This window comes from Mus musculus, chromosome 5, assembly GCF_000001635.26.
Source record: "Mus musculus strain C57BL/6J chromosome 5, GRCm38.p6 C57BL/6J".
In the NCBI taxonomy this organism is placed as follows: Eukaryota; Metazoa; Chordata; class Mammalia; order Rodentia; family Muridae; genus Mus; species Mus musculus.
The window spans coordinates 129,201,697-129,220,214 of NC_000071.6; the positions used below are offsets into that span (position 1 = coordinate 129,201,697).

Below are 18,518 nucleotides of genomic sequence, written 5' to 3' on the forward strand. Positions count from 1 at the left end.
CTGCTTCGCAGGTGGACATAGCCTCTGCTTAATGAAGGATAAATGGTGCTGTAAGCCATGTTTAAATACAGTACTCTGCCCACAGATCCCTCCTCTCCAGCCCCCTGGAAGGGCTTCATCTTCCATATAATCCACTTACCTGCCACATATTAACACCTTGCTCTAGAGCCGTGGTTTTCCAACCTTTCTAACGCTGTCTAATGCTTCATGCTGTGGTGACCCCCTAGCCATAAAATTAATTTCATTGCTACTTCATAACTATAATTTGCTACTATTATGAATCATAATACAAATAGCTGATATGCAGGATATCTGATATGTCATGACCCACATGTTGAGAACCTCTGGTCTAGCGTTTTCTTCCCAGATGACACTAGGCCAAAGTATCACTGACTCATGGCCAAACTCCCACCTCAGCCATTTGCCTAATGGCCATTGTCTGTCCCTTCATGGGAAGAAACTCATGAGAGCAAAGACAAAGGCATAGCTTTGTGGGACAGTCCCAGAAGCCCCTGGTGGATGGCATCTTCCACAAAAAGAACTTGCCTGAGTGGTGAGGTGCCAAGAACCTGGTCTTGATGAGGCAGGAACCTTCACAGGGTGCTCTAGTCTGGACCCTTTGGGTGTTCAGAGCCTTGTGTCTCAGAAGGGCCTCCCCCCTTCCCCTCCCCAACCTCACACTACCTGAGACCCAAACCTGTTCGCATGCCACAGAATGAGTTTTACCTCCCCAAAACTGTCTTCACACCTCTTTCTGTGGTTTGTAGGTCAATGGGACCCGTCCAGGCACGGCATCTACAAAGCTAAGCCCTTGGGATAAGAGCAGCCATTCTGCCCACCGTGTCGACCTATCCGCTGTGTGAGCAGGGTGACCTCTGTTCAAAAGAAGTGCCTTCCCTGAAGCAGAGAAAAAAATGTATACCCTGCCTACATCCTGGGTCCCTCTTCTTCTTGATACCTTGGCCTGGGATAATGGCCCCTACCTATGACTGTGCAGAACGTCCTGCCTGGCACTGCAAGTGGACTCAGGGTGGTGAGGGCAGCAGTGATGTAGCCCTCCTTCCCTGGTGTGGTGGGCACTTCTGTCCTCTGTGGACACCAGAGTGCAGAGTAGCCCATGGTGACCACTAAGACCGGACCTCCCTTGTTATCGTATGCACAGAGCAACATCCCAGCAAGCCTGCATTAAATGACATGTAAAGATGGGGCTAGAGGACATAGCCTCAGCCTTGAAGGAGACTCACAGTCCTGAGGGCTACTCAATGTCTTATGGTTCTCCAGAGGGTCCACAGAGGTGGTAGCCGAGCCATGTAGGGGAATGAAGCCAGCACCAATTGGAATGTACATCTTCACGTAAGGGGACACTAATTGAGCCACCACCCACCCTAGCTGTACAGCCAGTTCTGGACTCTCCGCCTTTGCCCGTTTGGAGTCGCCCACTATCCCTTGTATGGATCTTTGTGAAGACAGTCTAAAGGAGCCACTTCATGGGACCCGATGCTGTCTATTCTCTGCAAGTTGTTCCTTGATGGACCTAAAGTCAGCCTTAGAATATTCTTTTCAAACACGAGCCTCTCTACTGTCCATGACCTCCTTGGGGGCTGAGCTTCCCTGCTGGGTGTCCCCCTGTACCTGTATGTCCTGGCTTTCTGGGAGTGTTGCTACCCCTAGGGTCTGTGTTCTCATTATTTAGACGTGCCTCCTCCGTAAGAGCCAACAGGCATCAGACAGCTTAGACATTGGATGTCCCTCATGTGACAGACCAGACCAGCCACATTGCAGAGGCTGATTTCCTCCCAGTAAGGGGTGGGGGGCACACCAAGTCTCTGCTGCTGGCCAGGGTGACCACTGTAAGCTTTGGGTTTGGTGTGAGTGGACAGAAATAGACTCAGCCCTGGGAAGTACAGTCATTGTGACAACAAGGTCCACATGGAGATGGAGATCCCCGAGGACTAAGGAGCAGGCTGTGAAGGGCCAACCAGTGTGACAAGGAGCTTAAGTGTCTGTGACATGCACAGCCTAGATGGCCAGTCTGGCCCCAATACTGGAAAACTCTCACTTCCCATGAGATCCCTAACAGCCCTGAGCCCCTTCTTATTCCCATGCCTTACTTGGCTTTAGGATATGTTTCCGCTCAGATCTTTTCAGCTTAAATGTTCTCTGTTCTTTTCTCCACTGTAATGAAGTAGAGCCAAGGCCTGGCATAGCCAGGCAAGCACTCCACACTGAGCCACACCCCAGCCCCTAAGTGACAATTTCCTACAGGCGTCCAGAAGCCACAAGGCTATAAGGCCAGACTTTGCTCTGGCTAAGCCAGGACTGAAATCTATTAGCCAAATGGGACCCTCTGACCTACCCTCCTGCAGCCCCTTTGGCCAGTGCAGGCTGAGGCCATGCTGAGACTCTGTATCTGGTGACAAGTCCTGTTCTAAAGAATGTGGGTGGTCTCTGCTCAGCATCTCATCCTTCCTCAAACCAAACACCGGTGACCCAGGGTCCCACCTGCCCTGCTGAGCTCCTAGTAGTGAGAACACTGTATCCCTCCCATGCACGCTGGACTCCCACTAAAGCAAGGCAGACCAGGCCAGTCCTTTATTCCCAGTGGGATTCTCAGTTTCTGGCTTTTTTTTTTAATACTCGCTCTTATGTAGCTGATATATCAAGGGAAGTCAAGAGCAAAACCTGTCTCGGCTTCCCATCTCCAGTGAGTGAAAGCGTGTGCTTTATTTATAGGCTCCCGACTCTGGCTTCTGCAGTCATTTGTTATCTGTGTATAATTTGGCCCTACATAAATTAGGAAGAATGGTGTGTGTGCGTCGTTTGTGGCAGAGGGACGATGATGAGTCGCTGCTATAGTGAAGACATGTTGTGATTTTGATGAAATAAACTCTTAATGTCCTTAACTAGAGTCTTGAGCGTCACAATCTGTGGTTAGTGGTACCCGAACAGGATGGCACCTCCAAAGTTGAATCACTTACTGTATGTGCAGTATATTCCAGCCCAGGCGTCCGTAACCCAGGGGTCCCGGTGAGCACCCCAGGGCAAACTGCAGGCTTGGGGAGGAAGGAGATGACAGAGGGGACTGTCTGGCTTGGGTCCTCCTAGGCTGATCGGTGCACAAGATATAGACAGTCCTTCTAAATGCATTTTCTCATTGGCTGCAACAGACTGCTTCTTTATGCCGCTAAAATTAGCTGTTGGTGGTAGAGTGAGGTTTGGGTTAATACTTGAGGGTTTGGCTGATGTGCAGCCTGGCGGATGTTTGATCCCAATAGCCTCGCTTTACTGTAGGTCCCGCCTGCTGAATCGTAGTCACTCATTGGCTAATGGGTTGTAAGTTACAATCATAGTAAGAGATTAATAGCAGTAGTAGTGATTGATCAGCCATACCAACATCAGGAGAGGTGTGACCCTGATCTCTTTTAATGAACTATGATCAGGTTTTCTTCCTGGGAGACTGGGAGGTGATACATACCTGTGAGGCCAGATGAAGCGGGTTGGTGACCTGGGCACCATAACATAGCGTCAGCCTCCCAGATAAGCATTATTTGAACCAATCACTGTTGATCTCATGACCAAGGCTGCTGAGTGATTGGCAGGTGGAAGCGTTTATAGCATGGGTGTGGCAGACGGGCAAGCAGGGGACTTATACAGTGCAGACACAAGACTAATGGGCAAGAAGCATATACAAACAGCACGGATGCTATACACACTAATAGGTCTATCATGGATATGGTGGGGCATGTGCTAGACTGATAGGAAGCATACAGGATGTGAATGCTTCAGGCTAACAGGCAGGAGGCATATATGACATAGGCAGAGGGGAAATTCACATTCCAGGTAGATGGGACATCATGGAGCGAGTTTTAGGACATCCCTCAAAAGGGATGCAGTTTAAAAAGTCAATTACTTATCTGGATTTCTTTGTTTGTTTGATAGTTTTAGACTGTGGTAGACCACAAATAGGGGAAACAGTAAGACAAAACTGGATAGGGTAAGATGCTACAATGTTGTTGTAGCTGAATGGTTATGTGTTTTTTCTTTCTCTCTCTCTCTCTCTCTCTCTCTCTCTCTCTCTTTCTTTCTTTCTTTCTTTTTTTTTTTTTGGTTGTTTGTTTTTCAATTAGGGAGCAAACAGCGCTTTATCTCACCTTCTCTCATTTCTTCTTGGGTATCTCCGTTCCTCCTGTTAATTAGGGTTTATATCTAATCTAATCATTTTCTACTTTCTGAAGAAACTCACCATTTCCTGCAAGGAAGGCAAGCTGAGGGCTGGTTCCCCAGCCAGCTTGTCTGAGACAATTTTGCTAGAGTCTTACAGACACTGGTGTGATATCTTTGAAGTGCTCAAATATTACCCTCCCCCATCTTTCTGAGCAGAGTTGAAAGGAAGTCCCCGGTGATGCTATTCTTGATGCTTTGTGGGTAAGCTGGGCTCCCCCCCCAACCCCCATCTGATGACTTAAGGAGAGGTTATTTGGGGTCTACAAAAGTTTACTGATATGTCTTGTTTGGCTTTCTGAGCATGAGTGTGTGTATGCGTGCATGTATGTGTGTGTATAGTGCATGTATGTATAGTGTATGTGTGCATGGGCATAAATTGCTGCATTCAAGTTTCCTGTATCTGTGGTTGGTGTGTTGGGAAGTTCTCAGTCATTACCATTTGTTTTGTTCATTTAAACTTAAAATTTAATTTAAAAATCTTTATGTATGTGAGTCTTTGGCTGGTATGTCTGTCTGTGCACCATGTGAGCATAGTACCCAAGTGGGCCAGAAGAGGGCATCAATCTCCTGGAACTAGAGTTACAGATGGTTTTGGACAAATGGTTGTATGCTGAGGATCCAACCCTAGGCCTCTGCAAGAGCAGAAAGTGCTCTTAAGCACAGAGCCATCTGTCTAGTTCCTATTTTTATTTTGAAAACTACATTGAGAAAGACAGAGACAGAGATGCAGAGCCAGCCGATGCTGGAGCTCACTGAGCTAACCGGAACTCCGGTTCCCCCCACCCCCGGCCCTGGACTAGACTCTCATCAGCCTGCAGTGCCCCTGACTCCACTCAGCAAAGCCTAGATGTCCAAGAGTTTGGGAGCCTCCAGCCCCAGCCTCATTGTGGGCCTGTGGACCCCTAACACTTCATTCCTGACTTCCGTGTGTGGTTCTTCAGTGGCGACTAGAGGCCTGGAAGTCAGGGAACCCCAACTTCGTGGTGTCTCAGTGCTTCCCTGAAGCCCAACACCCCATGGCAGGTGCATGGGATAAGCAGAGTCAAACTCCCCCATGTTTCACCTCCCCAAGTGGCAGGACAAAAAGCAGGCCTAGAGGAGACCATGGACTCGGCTCTAGGGAAAGGATGGACACACAAGTCTAGCATCTCCAAGTGGCTCAAGGTCAGATGCAAGCCTGGCAGAAGGTGTGTGAAACAGAGATGCTTCCGGGGTTCCTATCAGCACGGACTGAACTTCTACCAAGGTTTATTTCATAAAGGAGAGTTAGCAGTGATCTGTAGCCAGTCTTCGGAACTTTGTGGATTCTCCTTTTTCCCCAGGCTTTATCTTCCCCGAACCCCAGTAGTCTCACTCTCTAACACTAGACAAGGTTAGAGAGGGGGGGACTAGGAAAATCCTTGAATCTAATTTCTTTTCTTTTGTTTCTTCTTTTGACCATGGCAACTAGCAAACTGCAGCCAACCCCCCTAAGCGACCAGTAGCCACCCACCCTGCCTCTCAGGGCCCTCGTGTTTATGTATACCTTTTGAAAAGCTCCCAGAGTTTCAGATGTCACAGAAACCATTGGCACTGGCATACCACGCATCTGTAAGTACCACAAGGCAAATCCCGGTCAGCTGTTGCAGGCAGTCGGAAGCACCCCCCGCATCCCCACGCCCGGGATGAAAACAGAAGCATGTTCTTAGAATCTTCCGTGTTTTATAAAGAACCCCAAATTCCAGAATTCTCACTATGGTGGTCATGGCCAACTGCATTCCCAGCATCACAGTGCTGAGCCCTCAGCTGACATTGAACTCCCCTGGATGACACCTGTCCCTCCCTCCTTGCCGTGTGACTCAGGACAGGAGACCTGGCAAAGTTTGGGGGAATATCCTGGTTAGTCTAAAATGTCCTTTGTCTGCTTAGTGAGACGAAGCCATGGTTAAAGCACTCACCACACAACCTTGATGACTTGAGTTTGATGTCCCAGAACCCGCAGTGAAGGAGAGAATTGGTTTCTAAAAGACGCCTCTGACCACACATGTATCCGTGTTCACACACTCACATGACAGTAATAAAAACAAAACGTCCTCTGTCATCTCATCCTTTCTAGGCACTGGTATGGCAGCCCTTCAGCTGTCCCTATGAGCTACAAAGGTGGCTGTCCTTACTTTCCAGGGACACTGTGTTGTCAATGCTTGAGTCCACAGGTAGTCCAGAGAAGTTTCTAGTTACAGCTGGTGGGTGAAGATGACGGAGAGAAACCAGGTCCCTGACTGGGGCACAGCTGCTCTTGGATGTATCATGGAGCCCCCTTGGGGAGTACCACTGGAAAGAGAACAGGGCCCATGGTTGGTCACTGCAGGGGTCCCAGAATATCACTATGGCAGGAAAGACTGCACCACAAATCTCTGGCTTGGAGCTGAGGCAGGGTTCCTGGGATGCCACCTGTGGCCCTTGCAAGCTGCAAGCCTGTAGCTCATGTCCTCTCTCTCTCTCTCTCTCTCTCTCTCTCTCTCTCTCAGGTTACACTTAGAAGATATTTAATCAGGAAGGGAGGACAGGCTTAATTGAGTCTGTCCAGGGAACTAGAATCCTGGTGCCCTGGGCTCTGTAATTGGCTCCACAGCCTCTTCTGCATCCTTTGCAGAAGGGTTTGTGGCTATGAGCTCAACTATGCTGCATGTGCCCTCTGCCTGCTTTTGCAGTTCTCCAGTCTTTCTTGTGTTAATTCTAAGGGAATGGCCTTGCCAAGTGCCATGGATAGACATTGGCCAGGTTCTGACCACATGGGCTTGGGCTGGTGCATACGATATCCTTCCTTTCCTCTGGCCATAGTCGGGGAACATCTTTGCCTCTCCCAGGGTCCAAGCCATGGCTACTGTAACTCAATGTGAAGCTGGTATCCACGCTGGGTGGGGACTGGTATAGTCAGGCTAGAGTCAGGTGGGATGGTGGCGTTCCTGCCTCAGGCTGAGGTGAGCCCCAGCAGTCATGGTGGAACTTCAGGGAGGTCAAACATTAAGGGTACCCTGGAGACAGGACAGAGCTGGTCCTTCCCCCGCAGTGGTAAACACAAGGCCAGCCCTGGACTGTACTCTTCTGCCCCATCTCAGCTCCTATGGCATGGGGTTCTCAGGCCACTCCCAGCAGGCTCGCTCTGGCTGTGACTCACTTGAGTGCTTCCTGGTCCTACGTGGGCAGACTGCAGAGAGCAGCTCCCTGCAGCTGGGCCACACTGTGCAGCATGCCCACAGTCCCCTTGTGGCTCTCTCATCAGTGTGCCACAAGTGCATACTCTCCCATGGCCATCCCCTAAGCATGCAGTGTACCCAGGACCCATGTGTCCATCCCTTCATAATATAGTACATCCACAGCCCCCTGTGGTTCCCACTGTGTCCCAGGGCCAGATGCTCATCTTTGGCCTCTGTAATCCTGAAAGCTGTGGGGTACACCATGATGCACAGCACCAACTCTTGGGCAGCAAGGCTCAAGAGTACCCCTGTCTCTGGAACTATTAAACATGTTGCAGGCCTACCCAGAACATCCCTCCAGCCCTTGGCTGCTGGGTTGTAGATATCCAAGCTTCTAGGGAACAAGGGCTTCTTCAGCCAGCTTCAGCCTCAAGGGAGAGTTAGCAAATCCCTTACTGTTACCTGGCTGCCCCAGGAGCGTCCTCCCAGGGTGTATCTGCCCGAGAGAGGCAGTTGGACCTCAGTGGGTGATGGCAGAATGTTCCAGGAGGCAGGCCAGCAGTTGGCCCGTGCCCTTCCTCGCCTACCTGGCAGGGTGCTGACTTGACATAGTGTTGTCCACTTCCTCCAAAGCCTAGTGACAAAAGTGCCATGCCAGTGTCCCCAGAGACACAGTTCTGGTTTCTTGCTGAGGCATGGTCTTTCTTTGCCTTTTCCAACCATTTCTGGTTCCATTCTCTGCAGGCTTCCAAACCTGCAAGGGCTACGAAACAAAGCAAATGCAGGGAGGCAGGGAGGCAGGGAGGCAGGGAGGCAGGGAGGTAAGGGAGGCAGGGAGGCAGGGAGGCAGGGAGGCAGGGAGGCAGGGAGGCAGGGAGGCAGGGAGGCAGGGAGGCAGGGAGGCAGGGAGGCAGGGAGGCAGGGAGGCAGGGAGGCAGGGAGGCAAGGGAGGCAGGGAGGCAGGGAGGTAAGGGAGGCAGGGAGGCAGGGAGGCAGGGAGGCAGGGAGGCAGGGAGGTAAGGGAGGCAGGGAGGTAAGGGAGGCAGGGAGGCAGGGAGGCAGGGAGGCAGGGAGGCAGGGAGGCAGGGAGGCAGGGAGGTAAGGGAGGCAGGGAGGCAGGGAGGCAGGGAGGCAGGGAGGCAGGGAGGCAGGGAGGCAAGGGAGGCAGGGAGGCAGGGAGGTAAGGGAGGCAGGGAGGCAAGGGAGGCAGGGAGGCAGGGAGGCAGGGAGGCAGGGAGGTAAGGGAGGCAGGGAGGTAAGGGAGGCAGGGAGGCAGGGAGGCAGGGAGGCAGGGAGGCAGGGAGGCAGGGAGGCAGGGAGGCAGGGAGGCAGGGAGGTAAGGGAGGCAGGGAGGCAGGGAGGCAGGGAGGCAGGGAGGCAGGGAGGCAAGGGAGGCAGGGAGGCAGGGAGGTAAGGGAGGCAGGGAGGCAGGGAGGCAGGGGGGGCAGGGAGGCAGTGAGGCTAGAAGGCTGGGAGGCTGGGAGGCTGGGAGGCTGGGAAGCAGGGAGACTGGGAGGCTGGGGCCAGGGAGACTGGAAGGCTGGGGGCCAGGGAAGCTGGGAGGCAGGGAGTCTGGGGAGCTGGGAGGCAGGGAGGCAGGGAGGCAGGGAGACTGGGGGGCTGGGAATCAGAGAGGCAGGGAGACTGGGAGGCTGGGGACAGGGAGACTGCGAGGCTGGGAGTCTGGGAGGCTGGAGGCAGGGAGGCTGGGAGTCAGGGAGGCTGGGAGGCTGAGGACAGGGAAACTGGGAGACTGGGAGGCTGTGGGCAGGGAGGCAGAGAGGCTGGGAGGCTGGGGGGCTGGGAGGCTGGGAGGCTGGGAGGCTGGGAGGCTGGGAGGCTGGGAGGCTGGGAGGCTGGGAGGCTGGGAGGCAGGGAGGCAGGGAGGCTGGGAAGCTGGGAGCAAGTGTAGGAAGATGGATAGGGACACAGCTTTGAATACTCAGGGACTCTGTGACCTCATCATGAACTTAAGGCTCTGTTGTTTGTTGTTGTTGATGATGATGTTGTTGTTTGTTCTTCCCAGCATCGCACCTACCTGGCTCAAAGTTCTCAACTCAAATGTCACTTCCCGGGGACATCTTCCCCAGACCTCTGTGCCTCTTCTTCAGAGCCTGCCAAGCTCTTCCTTTGTTGTCTGCTGGTACAACTTTTGCCTTGATCCTTCAAAATCCCCTGTAGACAGGAGACTCCCCAAGGGCCAGGGTGGCTCTGTTCTGCAGTATTTACACGGACAGAGCCCGGACAAGGTAGAAACATAGAAACGTGTGCTGAGAGGCACATGCCACCGCTCCACCCAGGTCCTTGCTGGGCTCCTAGGGTGAGCTACACACACCATGAGCTACAGCAAATGAGCTGTAACAAGCGTATAATTACCCTCCAAGGGGCCCGAGTCCCTTTCCCTCCTAACTACATTTGTGCGTTATGGGCTTATAATTAAACCGATGAGCGAGCAAACGTCACTGAATAGACTTTGAGAAGGAGGTGGGCGCTGGAGATGGTGCTGGAGGGAGACGTGCAATGCTGAGGACTGCAGCGCAGCTCTGACACACGCTCTTTGCTCTAGAGAAGCAAAATTGACTTTGATGTCCTCTGAGAGCTTTAATGCATTTTTAATTCACACAGAAGCCCCCTTTTAGCTCTCCATGCTACTCAGAGAGAGAAAGAGCCCACCAGGGACAGGTAATACACTGGGAGGAAAGCCCAGGGACAGCGTGGGCGGAGTCATTATAAAGGGTGGTCCAGCTCCCAAGCCTGCCCCACAGAGCATGGAATCCATACTCAGAGAGTGGGAATGCCAAAGCCTCAGCATCAGGGTTTGCAGACAGGGAGCCCACAACCTAGGCTGTGCTGTGGGCACAGGTCGCCATGTCTGCTAAGACTGACTCTTGGTTCCTGGGTCTCAAGATGCAGCTGGGGACTCTGGACTGTTCAGATGACGAGACCCTGTCTACTCATTGATCCTTTATATCCTGCTTCATAGGCAAGGAAATTAATTGGCTAGTTACACACCTAGGAAGGAAGGACTCCAAATCCACTTGTGTCATCACACACACACACACACACACACACACACACACACACACACACTCATGTCAAAACCACCAAGGTGAACTGCCTTCCGATAAGCCCTGGGGTTGATACCCCATGCCTGCCACATGGTACAGGATCAGATCAGACAGCTCCACACTGAAGTGCCTGATCCACAACAGCCTCCCCCTTCCCATGCTCCCTCCCCTCAAGGAGCTACACTATCCATGGCCCTCGGGCCTCCCTGGCCTCACTGTGTGAGTGATGAGAGATCACACAGCTGTATCACTCACTTTCCCGGGAAAGTGCAAAGATGGACAGGCAGGAGGAGCCTCACCCCCTTGGTTCAGCAACAGGCATCCTGAGGGTCCTTTAATAATGCAGGAAGCAGGTGTTTTCTCACACGGTGCCAGCCAAATTGAAGCTTCCAGAAGCTTCCTGGGACCTGTGCTCTCTCACATCTGGACTCAGCAGTTATGCACCCCAGTTGTGCCACCCTTCCAGGAAGAGCTGGGGAGCTGGGGGTGAGCCTGGGCATCAGAATTCAACAGAAAGATTTATGTAGGCGTCAACCAGGACTGTCTGCATAAGCATATTTTTTAATCTAGGAAATAAAGGCTTCGCTGCAAAGCATTTGCTGAGTTATTGACTCTGGGAAATAAGTCAACTCCCATGTATTAAACATGCCCGCTAACCACAGGCTTTGTGGAGCCTGCGTCTGCTTCACCTGGGTGACAGGTGGACTTCCCATGCGTGTTACGTGGAGGTGTGAGCGGCTTGTGTATGTGGCCCACATCGCTTGTGTCCAAGTTACCTTGTTATCAGAATGTGTCACCATCCTGGGTCCCTTGCACATGACATGTTGGTCCTTGTCTGGGGTGCCTGTGTGTGTGTGTGTGTGTGTGTGTGTGTGTGTGTGTGTGTGTGTGTGTGTGACTTTGTCTGCTGCAGCATATTCTCACTGTCACAGGCAGGAGTGACTCTATGGGGCACTTACATGCACTGTGTGTGTGTATGCTCTGTGTCTCCAGCATGTGCGCTCCCTGAGCGTGTCAATTACAATGACCTATGTATGTTCTCTTCGTGTGACTCAGATGTACCCCTGTCCCATGAATGCTGCCCATAAGTGGTTCCCTTATAGCACCCCACTCTCTCCATATACTGTAGGGTGAATGGAGGCGAAGGCTTCAGGGGATTCCAAGATCTCCCATTCCTTTCCCTCAGATTTCTGGTGAGCTGGTAGAAGCCATCATTACCATGGCTAGCTTCCCATCTCCGTCTCCTGATTATCTAGACAGCTCTCCCTTCAGCTCTTTGGGAGCTGGGCTCTGAAACTAAGCTTGCTTTCCTCCCACAGGGACAGCCTGGAAGCCTGCTTGAGTGTGGTGAGACACTGTGAGGCGAGGTCCTGGGTAGTAATGTCCTCTTTGTCAGAACTCTGCAAGGACTCCAGCTCAGTGGGCAGACCCTCTCCTGCCAGCTCCCTCCCCTCTATCTGACCAGAATGTATGCAGACCGGACAGACAGGCAATGAAGTCTTGGCTCCCCATTCTGAGAACAACATCCTTTGGGGACATGGAGGTTTCTGGATAGCCAGTGTTTCTCAGCCTCATTCCCAGGGTGGGCGTAGAAATGCAGAGGTAAAGAAATGGCCGTTCTGGGCACCCACTTCTCCTATATCCTCATGCCAGTGACAGCTTCATTTGGGGGCCACTTTGTCTCCTCTCACAGAGGGGAAACTGAGGCTTAAGAGCTGGGGTTCAGTGTGGCACAGCTGGGTGGCAGAAACAAAAGATGATCCCTCAGGTTTGTTTAGTAAACAAAAAGGGAAGGGACCGATTGGCTCTCAGGATCAAAATTCCAGGGAGCAGGCCTGGTTCCAGCTGGTCTGGGGGTGTCATGACGTTATCAGAACCAAGCTCAGGCCTTCCATCTCGGCTGTTGCCGTAGCTTCTCAGGCTTTGGTCACTGTGTCAGGATGGCATTGGCCACCCTTGCTTCCTCCCAACCCTGGGTCTGAAGCTCCCTCTGACTAGCAGTGAGTCAGTCTTCAGAGCCAAGGCACAGCAGGCGGAATGTGTGACAGTCTTTCCACTGACCCTAGAGCAAATCGCCACGTTTACTGGGATTGGACTAGCCGGACCATGTGACCATCTCTGCACCAATCAGAGCCAAAGCACAGGCACGAGTCCCGGCCCCTCTCTTCATCAGAGATACCAATCAGGGTCTTAGGTTCCCAGGGACTCAGAATAGAGATTTTCTTAGAAAAAAATGATGCCCTTCCCAAGATGATACTGTGTTCTGTTTGCAGAATTCCGGGCATCAAGAGGAGACAGTACCTGGGCATCTGCTGCTCACTTTCAGCGAGCTCCACTTTCTCAGAGCCCATATAACTTGCCTTCAGGCCACCCACACATACCCAACCCTTGCCTGCTTCTACAGAGCTTCCTGCCTTCCTCGGGCCCATCAATGGCATGATCCTCTTAGGACCCACCTGGGTCATGCCCTTGTGAGGGAGTGCTGAGTCGCTAGTACCTCATCTCGCTTCCCGTACCCACTACGCATGGAATAGGCTGTGCTTTTGGTGGGTCCCCGGGCCCTGAGTGGATTTTGAGTTTGTATCCTAAATGCTTAGCATTCAGCTCCGGAAGCTCATAGATCATCCACCACTGAGCCGGGATATCAGAGAGCTGCAGACTGTGTACGCGCGCACTGGTGTGAAACCCTAGTCCTGGGATTTTCCGCTTCACTCGGGAACCAGAAACACAGCCTAATGGCATCGGAAGCTTTGAGACACACTCGCCGAAAAGCTGTGATCTCTTAGTGGAGTCTCCGGGGAGCAAATGAGATTGAAGCAGCTGGAGTACCCAGAGGAGGGGGATCACAAGCTCCATGGAAACATCTGAAGCTTTAGCAGGTGGAAGCCCAAACCCTGTGGCCCTTGGCCCACCACACCACAGTTAGCCAGAGGACCAGAACATGTCTGACTGAAAAGCAAGGGTATGTGACTCTGAGGCTTTGAGAACATCCAAGCGTTAACCTTCCTCCATATGCACCCCAAGCTCTTCCCAATATCTGCTGTAGCTCTATCTGTTTCTGAACTTGGGTGTCAACATTGGAGACTTTCTTTTATCTTATATTGCAGATAGTCTGCCCCTCCTGAAATAAGGGGTGGCTTCATGGAAGCTACTTTGGTACTCCTTGAGGTTACAGGTAACTTTCGGGGTGTGCTCCGCTTATTGGCAATGGAGATTGAGGTGGCCTCACCCTGCATAGACCACATTGAACACAGAAGCTCTCATCAGTGGAGACGGGCAGGTGGCATGGCTAGGAGGCTGTTCTCAGTTCCTTTCTGTGGCTGTGATAGAATGCCCTGCCCCAAAGCAACTTAGGGAAGGAAAAGAGTTTATTTGCCTTATATCCAGGTCACAGTCCATCACTGAAGGAAGTTGGAGCAGGAACTTAAACAGAAACTCAAAGCAGAAACTATGAAGGAACACTGCTTGCTGGCTCACTCGCTCACTCATATTGATCTAGCCCTCTATACAACCCAGGACCACCTGCCTGGGGAATGACACCACCCACAGTGGGCTAGCTGGGGAGTGACACCACCCACTGTGGGATGGCTAGGGAATGACACCATCCACAGTGGGCTGTCTAGGGAAAATGACACTACCCACAGTGGGCTGTCTAGAGAAAATGACACTACCCACAGTGGGCTGGCTGGGGAGTGGCGCCACCCATGGTAGGCTGGCACTTCTATATCAGTTAATAATCAGGAACACTCCCCATAGACATTCCCACAGGCAAATCTGATCTAGGCAGTTCTTCAATAGAGGCTTTTCTCTGATGACTCTAAGTTGTATCAAGTTGACAAAGTTAACGAGGACAAAGATGGACTCTGCCTTTTAAGGATATATATTTGGAAATCACTATGGTCATTATCCTCTTTAGCATCAGTTACCAAAGAAGGCATATCTTGTGATAGAAAAGAAGTGTGGCCAGCAGGAAAGTGGCATGTGTCCTCCCTGCATGCCTTTGGCTCTGCTGTTGCCAGGTTCAGCTGTCACTCAGAATCCTAGCATCCCAGGGCTCAGCGCTGGATGCCTTGTGCATAAGGATTAGAGTTTATCTACCATTTGCATCTGGTGTGCCTGATTCACTAGTTCTACTGTGTTTACTCCTGATCCTTACCAATCATTCTTTGAAAATTTCATGTATATTTCATTCTTGCTTTGAAGACCCCTGGAGAAATTGACAAAGCTCCACAGTGGTGCTTGGCTCGCCACCAAAGGAGATTCTCTAGGATGGCGATGGGAAGGGGAGTCTCCCAGGAGAAGAAACCAGGAAATCAAGGCTCAGAGTGGGAACCCAGGGGAGGCAGCGGAGCTGCTGCAGGGAACAGGGTAGGGGATGGGGGTGGGCAGCGGTGTTGCCAGGAGATAGCCTTTTGCCTTTGTAGAGAGGGAGTAAAGATAATATCAGGTTTTATTGAGAGGTCTATGAAAGAGACTCTGGTTGTTTGATTTCTTTCTTTTTTTTTAAAGGCATTTTTCTGGACATAGGTTGCACACAAGGTTACATGCCAGAAGGGGCCTCAGGTATTCATTTAACCTCCGTCTGTCTGTGCTTAGAAAGCTAACGTCATCTCCAGTGCTTGAAAGCTGAGAGCTTTGGCCTAGAATTCCTATTCCTAATTTTCTTTGACATCGGGCCCTGTTCTCACTGGCCATCATTGAGAGATACAGAAGACCCCTATACACTTCGAAGGGGACCAGCTCCGTCAACGTCTGTCCACTGTACCCCAGAATCCCACATCTGAGGCACTCACTACATATAGACTCAAGTTCAGTGGTGAACCTCTGGAAGCTGTTAACCTTGGGAAGATTGAGCTTCTAGTAGGCTATGGTGGATGGAGAAGCACCCATGGGGTCATGGGACACCTTGTGTGGGGGAATGGAGTCAGGACAACCTCAGCTCCACTCCACTCCTGATGCTGTGGTTGGCAGAGTAACAGTCCCTTAGGTGTTCACTGGAATCCCCAGAACCTGAGCATGTCACCAGTCTGGGGAAAGATACTGTGGGACTGGATCCAAGAAGGAGCTTGGAGGACCCAGGGTGGGGCAGCATCAATCACCACATGACTCCATCTGGAAGGATAATTGCCAGGTAGACCGCCCCCAGTGAGCTAGAAGGAAGAAACAGCTTTGAGGACAGAGATGTAAGCTACAGGGAACACGGGACCCAGCAAGTTGGTAAAGCCTCAACTGGCAGCCATAGGGGAAGAGGGACCTCAGCGTTAAAGCCACAAGCACCCAATTCTCCTACACCCTGAGGGCTTCCCCTCAGATCTCCAGAGAGGCGAGCAACCCTGAGCTATGACCTATGTGTCCGATTTCTGACCCATAAAACAGGGAGAAACCTCTGAGCCGTGACGTGAGAGGTCATTTTTGAGGTCGGAGATGTGGGAGGCCGCGTTTCTGAACGCAGAGGAAAACTGCTCCGAGCTGGTAGCATTCATTGTCAGGGGCGGGGCTGACCTTGAGATTGACAAGAGTCAGGCAGGAGAAGGGCGTGTCCAGGAGGGACCAGCACAGCATTTTGCAGAGTCCTGACAGGCGCATCAGATGAGCAAGGGCCTCGTGAGGGAGTCGCCCCCCCACCAACCCCCTTGCAGGACCGATGCTGCCATTTGTAAACAAACTTGGTGGAGACCCAGCACAGAAAGCTCTTGGATCTGCTAGAGTGTTTTCGTTGCTAGAGTGTTTTTGGTTTTGGTTTTTTTTTTTTTTTCCCTGTTACGATTACCATGTTTTGTGCCTTTCCCATCCCGACTGTGAAAACCATACATCTGAAGATTGATTTTGTTAAGAAAACTGCTCTTTATGATCTGGGCTTTCACACATTCACAGGCGCTCCCGAGGGCCATTTATCCTCTCGCTGGCAGGGCTGAGCCACACACCATCACTTACAGAGCAGCGGGGAATTCCTCTTTGTCATCTCAGGTGCAGGAGTGAGTCCCAGAACATTGTCTGCATCCTGTGGGGAGAGGCACTGTCCTTTCTGGAGCCCATATGGATTTCATGATGACAGCCTGTGTCCAGGACAAGACTTAGCTGGGTGGAGCCTGGAACTTTGCTCCCCGCCCCCCCCCCCCCCCCCCCGTCCTCCCCCTCACCATTGGCTTCTATGACTGCACCAGGGCCAGACCTCTCTTGTGTGGAGTTTGAGCACAAGAACTGGGCTAAGTTCTGTGAATTAAACTCAGGTGGCAGAGATTCAGGGGAGGCAGAGGCAGTGAGATATGACAGGGTGACATCTGCTCCGCCAGAATCCCAGCTGGAGGCTAATTTGACTCCATCTAAAATATTTTGAATTCTATTTCCAGATAATTAATGCTTTCTCATCCGTGTGTCACATCTCAGCTGTGTCCCTTGGTGTCCAGCCTCACCACTGGCATCTCCTTTGCATCTCGGCGAGAAAGCCACAGTCCCCAACCCCATGTCTGGGAGGTGAAGCCACAGCAGCCGCCCTCCTGCCCCCCAGTGCCTGGGCCTTCCTAAGATAATAGTGAGCTGGGTTATAGGGGCAGGAGACAAAGGGGTAGTTCCTCCCATGGGGGAGGGGCAGGCCCAGCTGTAAGGGCGCTCTGAGGAACTGGAGTTCATTGCAGTAGCTACCCAGGCAAGGAGATGCTCTCCGTAACAGAGTGCAGTTTAACAAGGTTGAAAACAGAACGGAGGCTTTGGACTCCACGGTCCAGCTGGACCCGCTAGATTAGGATCACACTGCCAACACCCACAGACACAAGCCCATGTGGAGCACTGCCCAGGACAGACCTTTGTTTTTTGATTTGTTTCAAATGATTAACAACACAAGAGTTGACTGAAGCTAGTCACAGAGGGGAGGAAGAGAGCAGAGATAGACGAACACACTGAGCCATGCACTTTCAAGAGCTGTTAGAAAAAGAAGTCCTGAGGGAAAGACTTTTAGAATGAAATAAAGAAAAAAAAAAAAAGATACCAAACTTTCAGACCATGGGGGAAAGCAGCTCCGTCAGGGTAATATACTGCTGTGAGCATCAACGTTAAAAGAGAAAAGGGCAAATCTATGATCTGACTTCATACTCTAAAAATGAGCAAAATAAAAGCTAAAACTAGTGGGAGAAAGGGATTGGAGGGCACAGCAGAGATAAAACAAAACAAAACAAAACAAAAAATCAGCCAACTCAGCAAAACCAATACCCCCCCCACACACACACACCCACACACACACACACAAAGACAAAACCAAACAAAACAACCTTCCAAACAATTGGAGGCTGGACAGATGGCTTAGTGACTAAGTCTACACACTGCTCTTGAATAGGTTCTTAGCATGGGGGTTTGGGACCTCCCAAGAACATGTCACTCCAGCTCCAAGGGATCTGCTGCCCTCTTCTGGACTCCTTGAGTACCTGCACTCATATTCGCTCACACACAAGCACACAGATAATTTTTTTTGTTTTGTTTTGTTTTTCGAGACAGGGTTTCTCTGTATAGTCCCCTCCGCTCCCCCAAGGTGTTCTGTAGACCAGGCTGGCCTTGAACTCAGAAATCTGCCTGCCTTTGCCTCCCATGTGCTGGGATTAAAGGCGTGTGCCACCACTGCCCAGCTATAAATTTTTTTCTTAAAAGAAACTGCTAAGTCTCCCTCCCTCCCTTCTCCCTCCCTCCTTCCCTCCTTCCCTCCCTGCTTCTCACCCACCCTCCTCAGCAAAGTTCCAAGGAACAAGATCAACACAAACCCAGCTGTTTGTGCACAATCAGCAAAGAACCATCCAAAGAACAATTAGGAAACAATACTATTTGTTGCAGAAGCTAAAGGGGTAAAAACGGATACAAATGTATAACTCCCTAACCCAGCAGGAGAAAGATTTACACCCCGAAGGCTACAAACCTCTGGAAAACGTAGCAAATATGCGCTGAACTGTCCACTTTCAAATCATTCGCTTTCCATGGTTGTGAAGTTTTATCTTTAAAAAAAAAATGGAGAAATGGGAACAATAGTGGCTGACAGAGGGAACAAGGAAGCTGAAGTTTGAGCAAT

At 51.4% G+C, this 18,518-nt stretch overlaps 1 protein-coding gene across 3 annotated transcripts in view; it reads left to right on the forward strand.

The window, feature by feature from the left end:
* Adgrd1 (adhesion G protein-coupled receptor D1) overlaps window positions 1-2,903 on the forward strand; it is a 107,850-nt gene extending 104,947 nt beyond the window's left edge. For all 3 annotated transcript variants that reach the window (NM_001081342.1, NM_001347486.1, XM_006504308.2), the window contains one exon: window positions 768-2,903. In NM_001081342.1, the coding sequence (NP_001074811.1) occupies window positions 768-863 (96 nt within the window). In that variant the 3' untranslated portion in view covers window positions 864-2,903. The remainder of the gene's footprint in view (window positions 1-767) is intronic.
* Window positions 2,904-18,518: the final 15,615 nt, after the last annotated feature.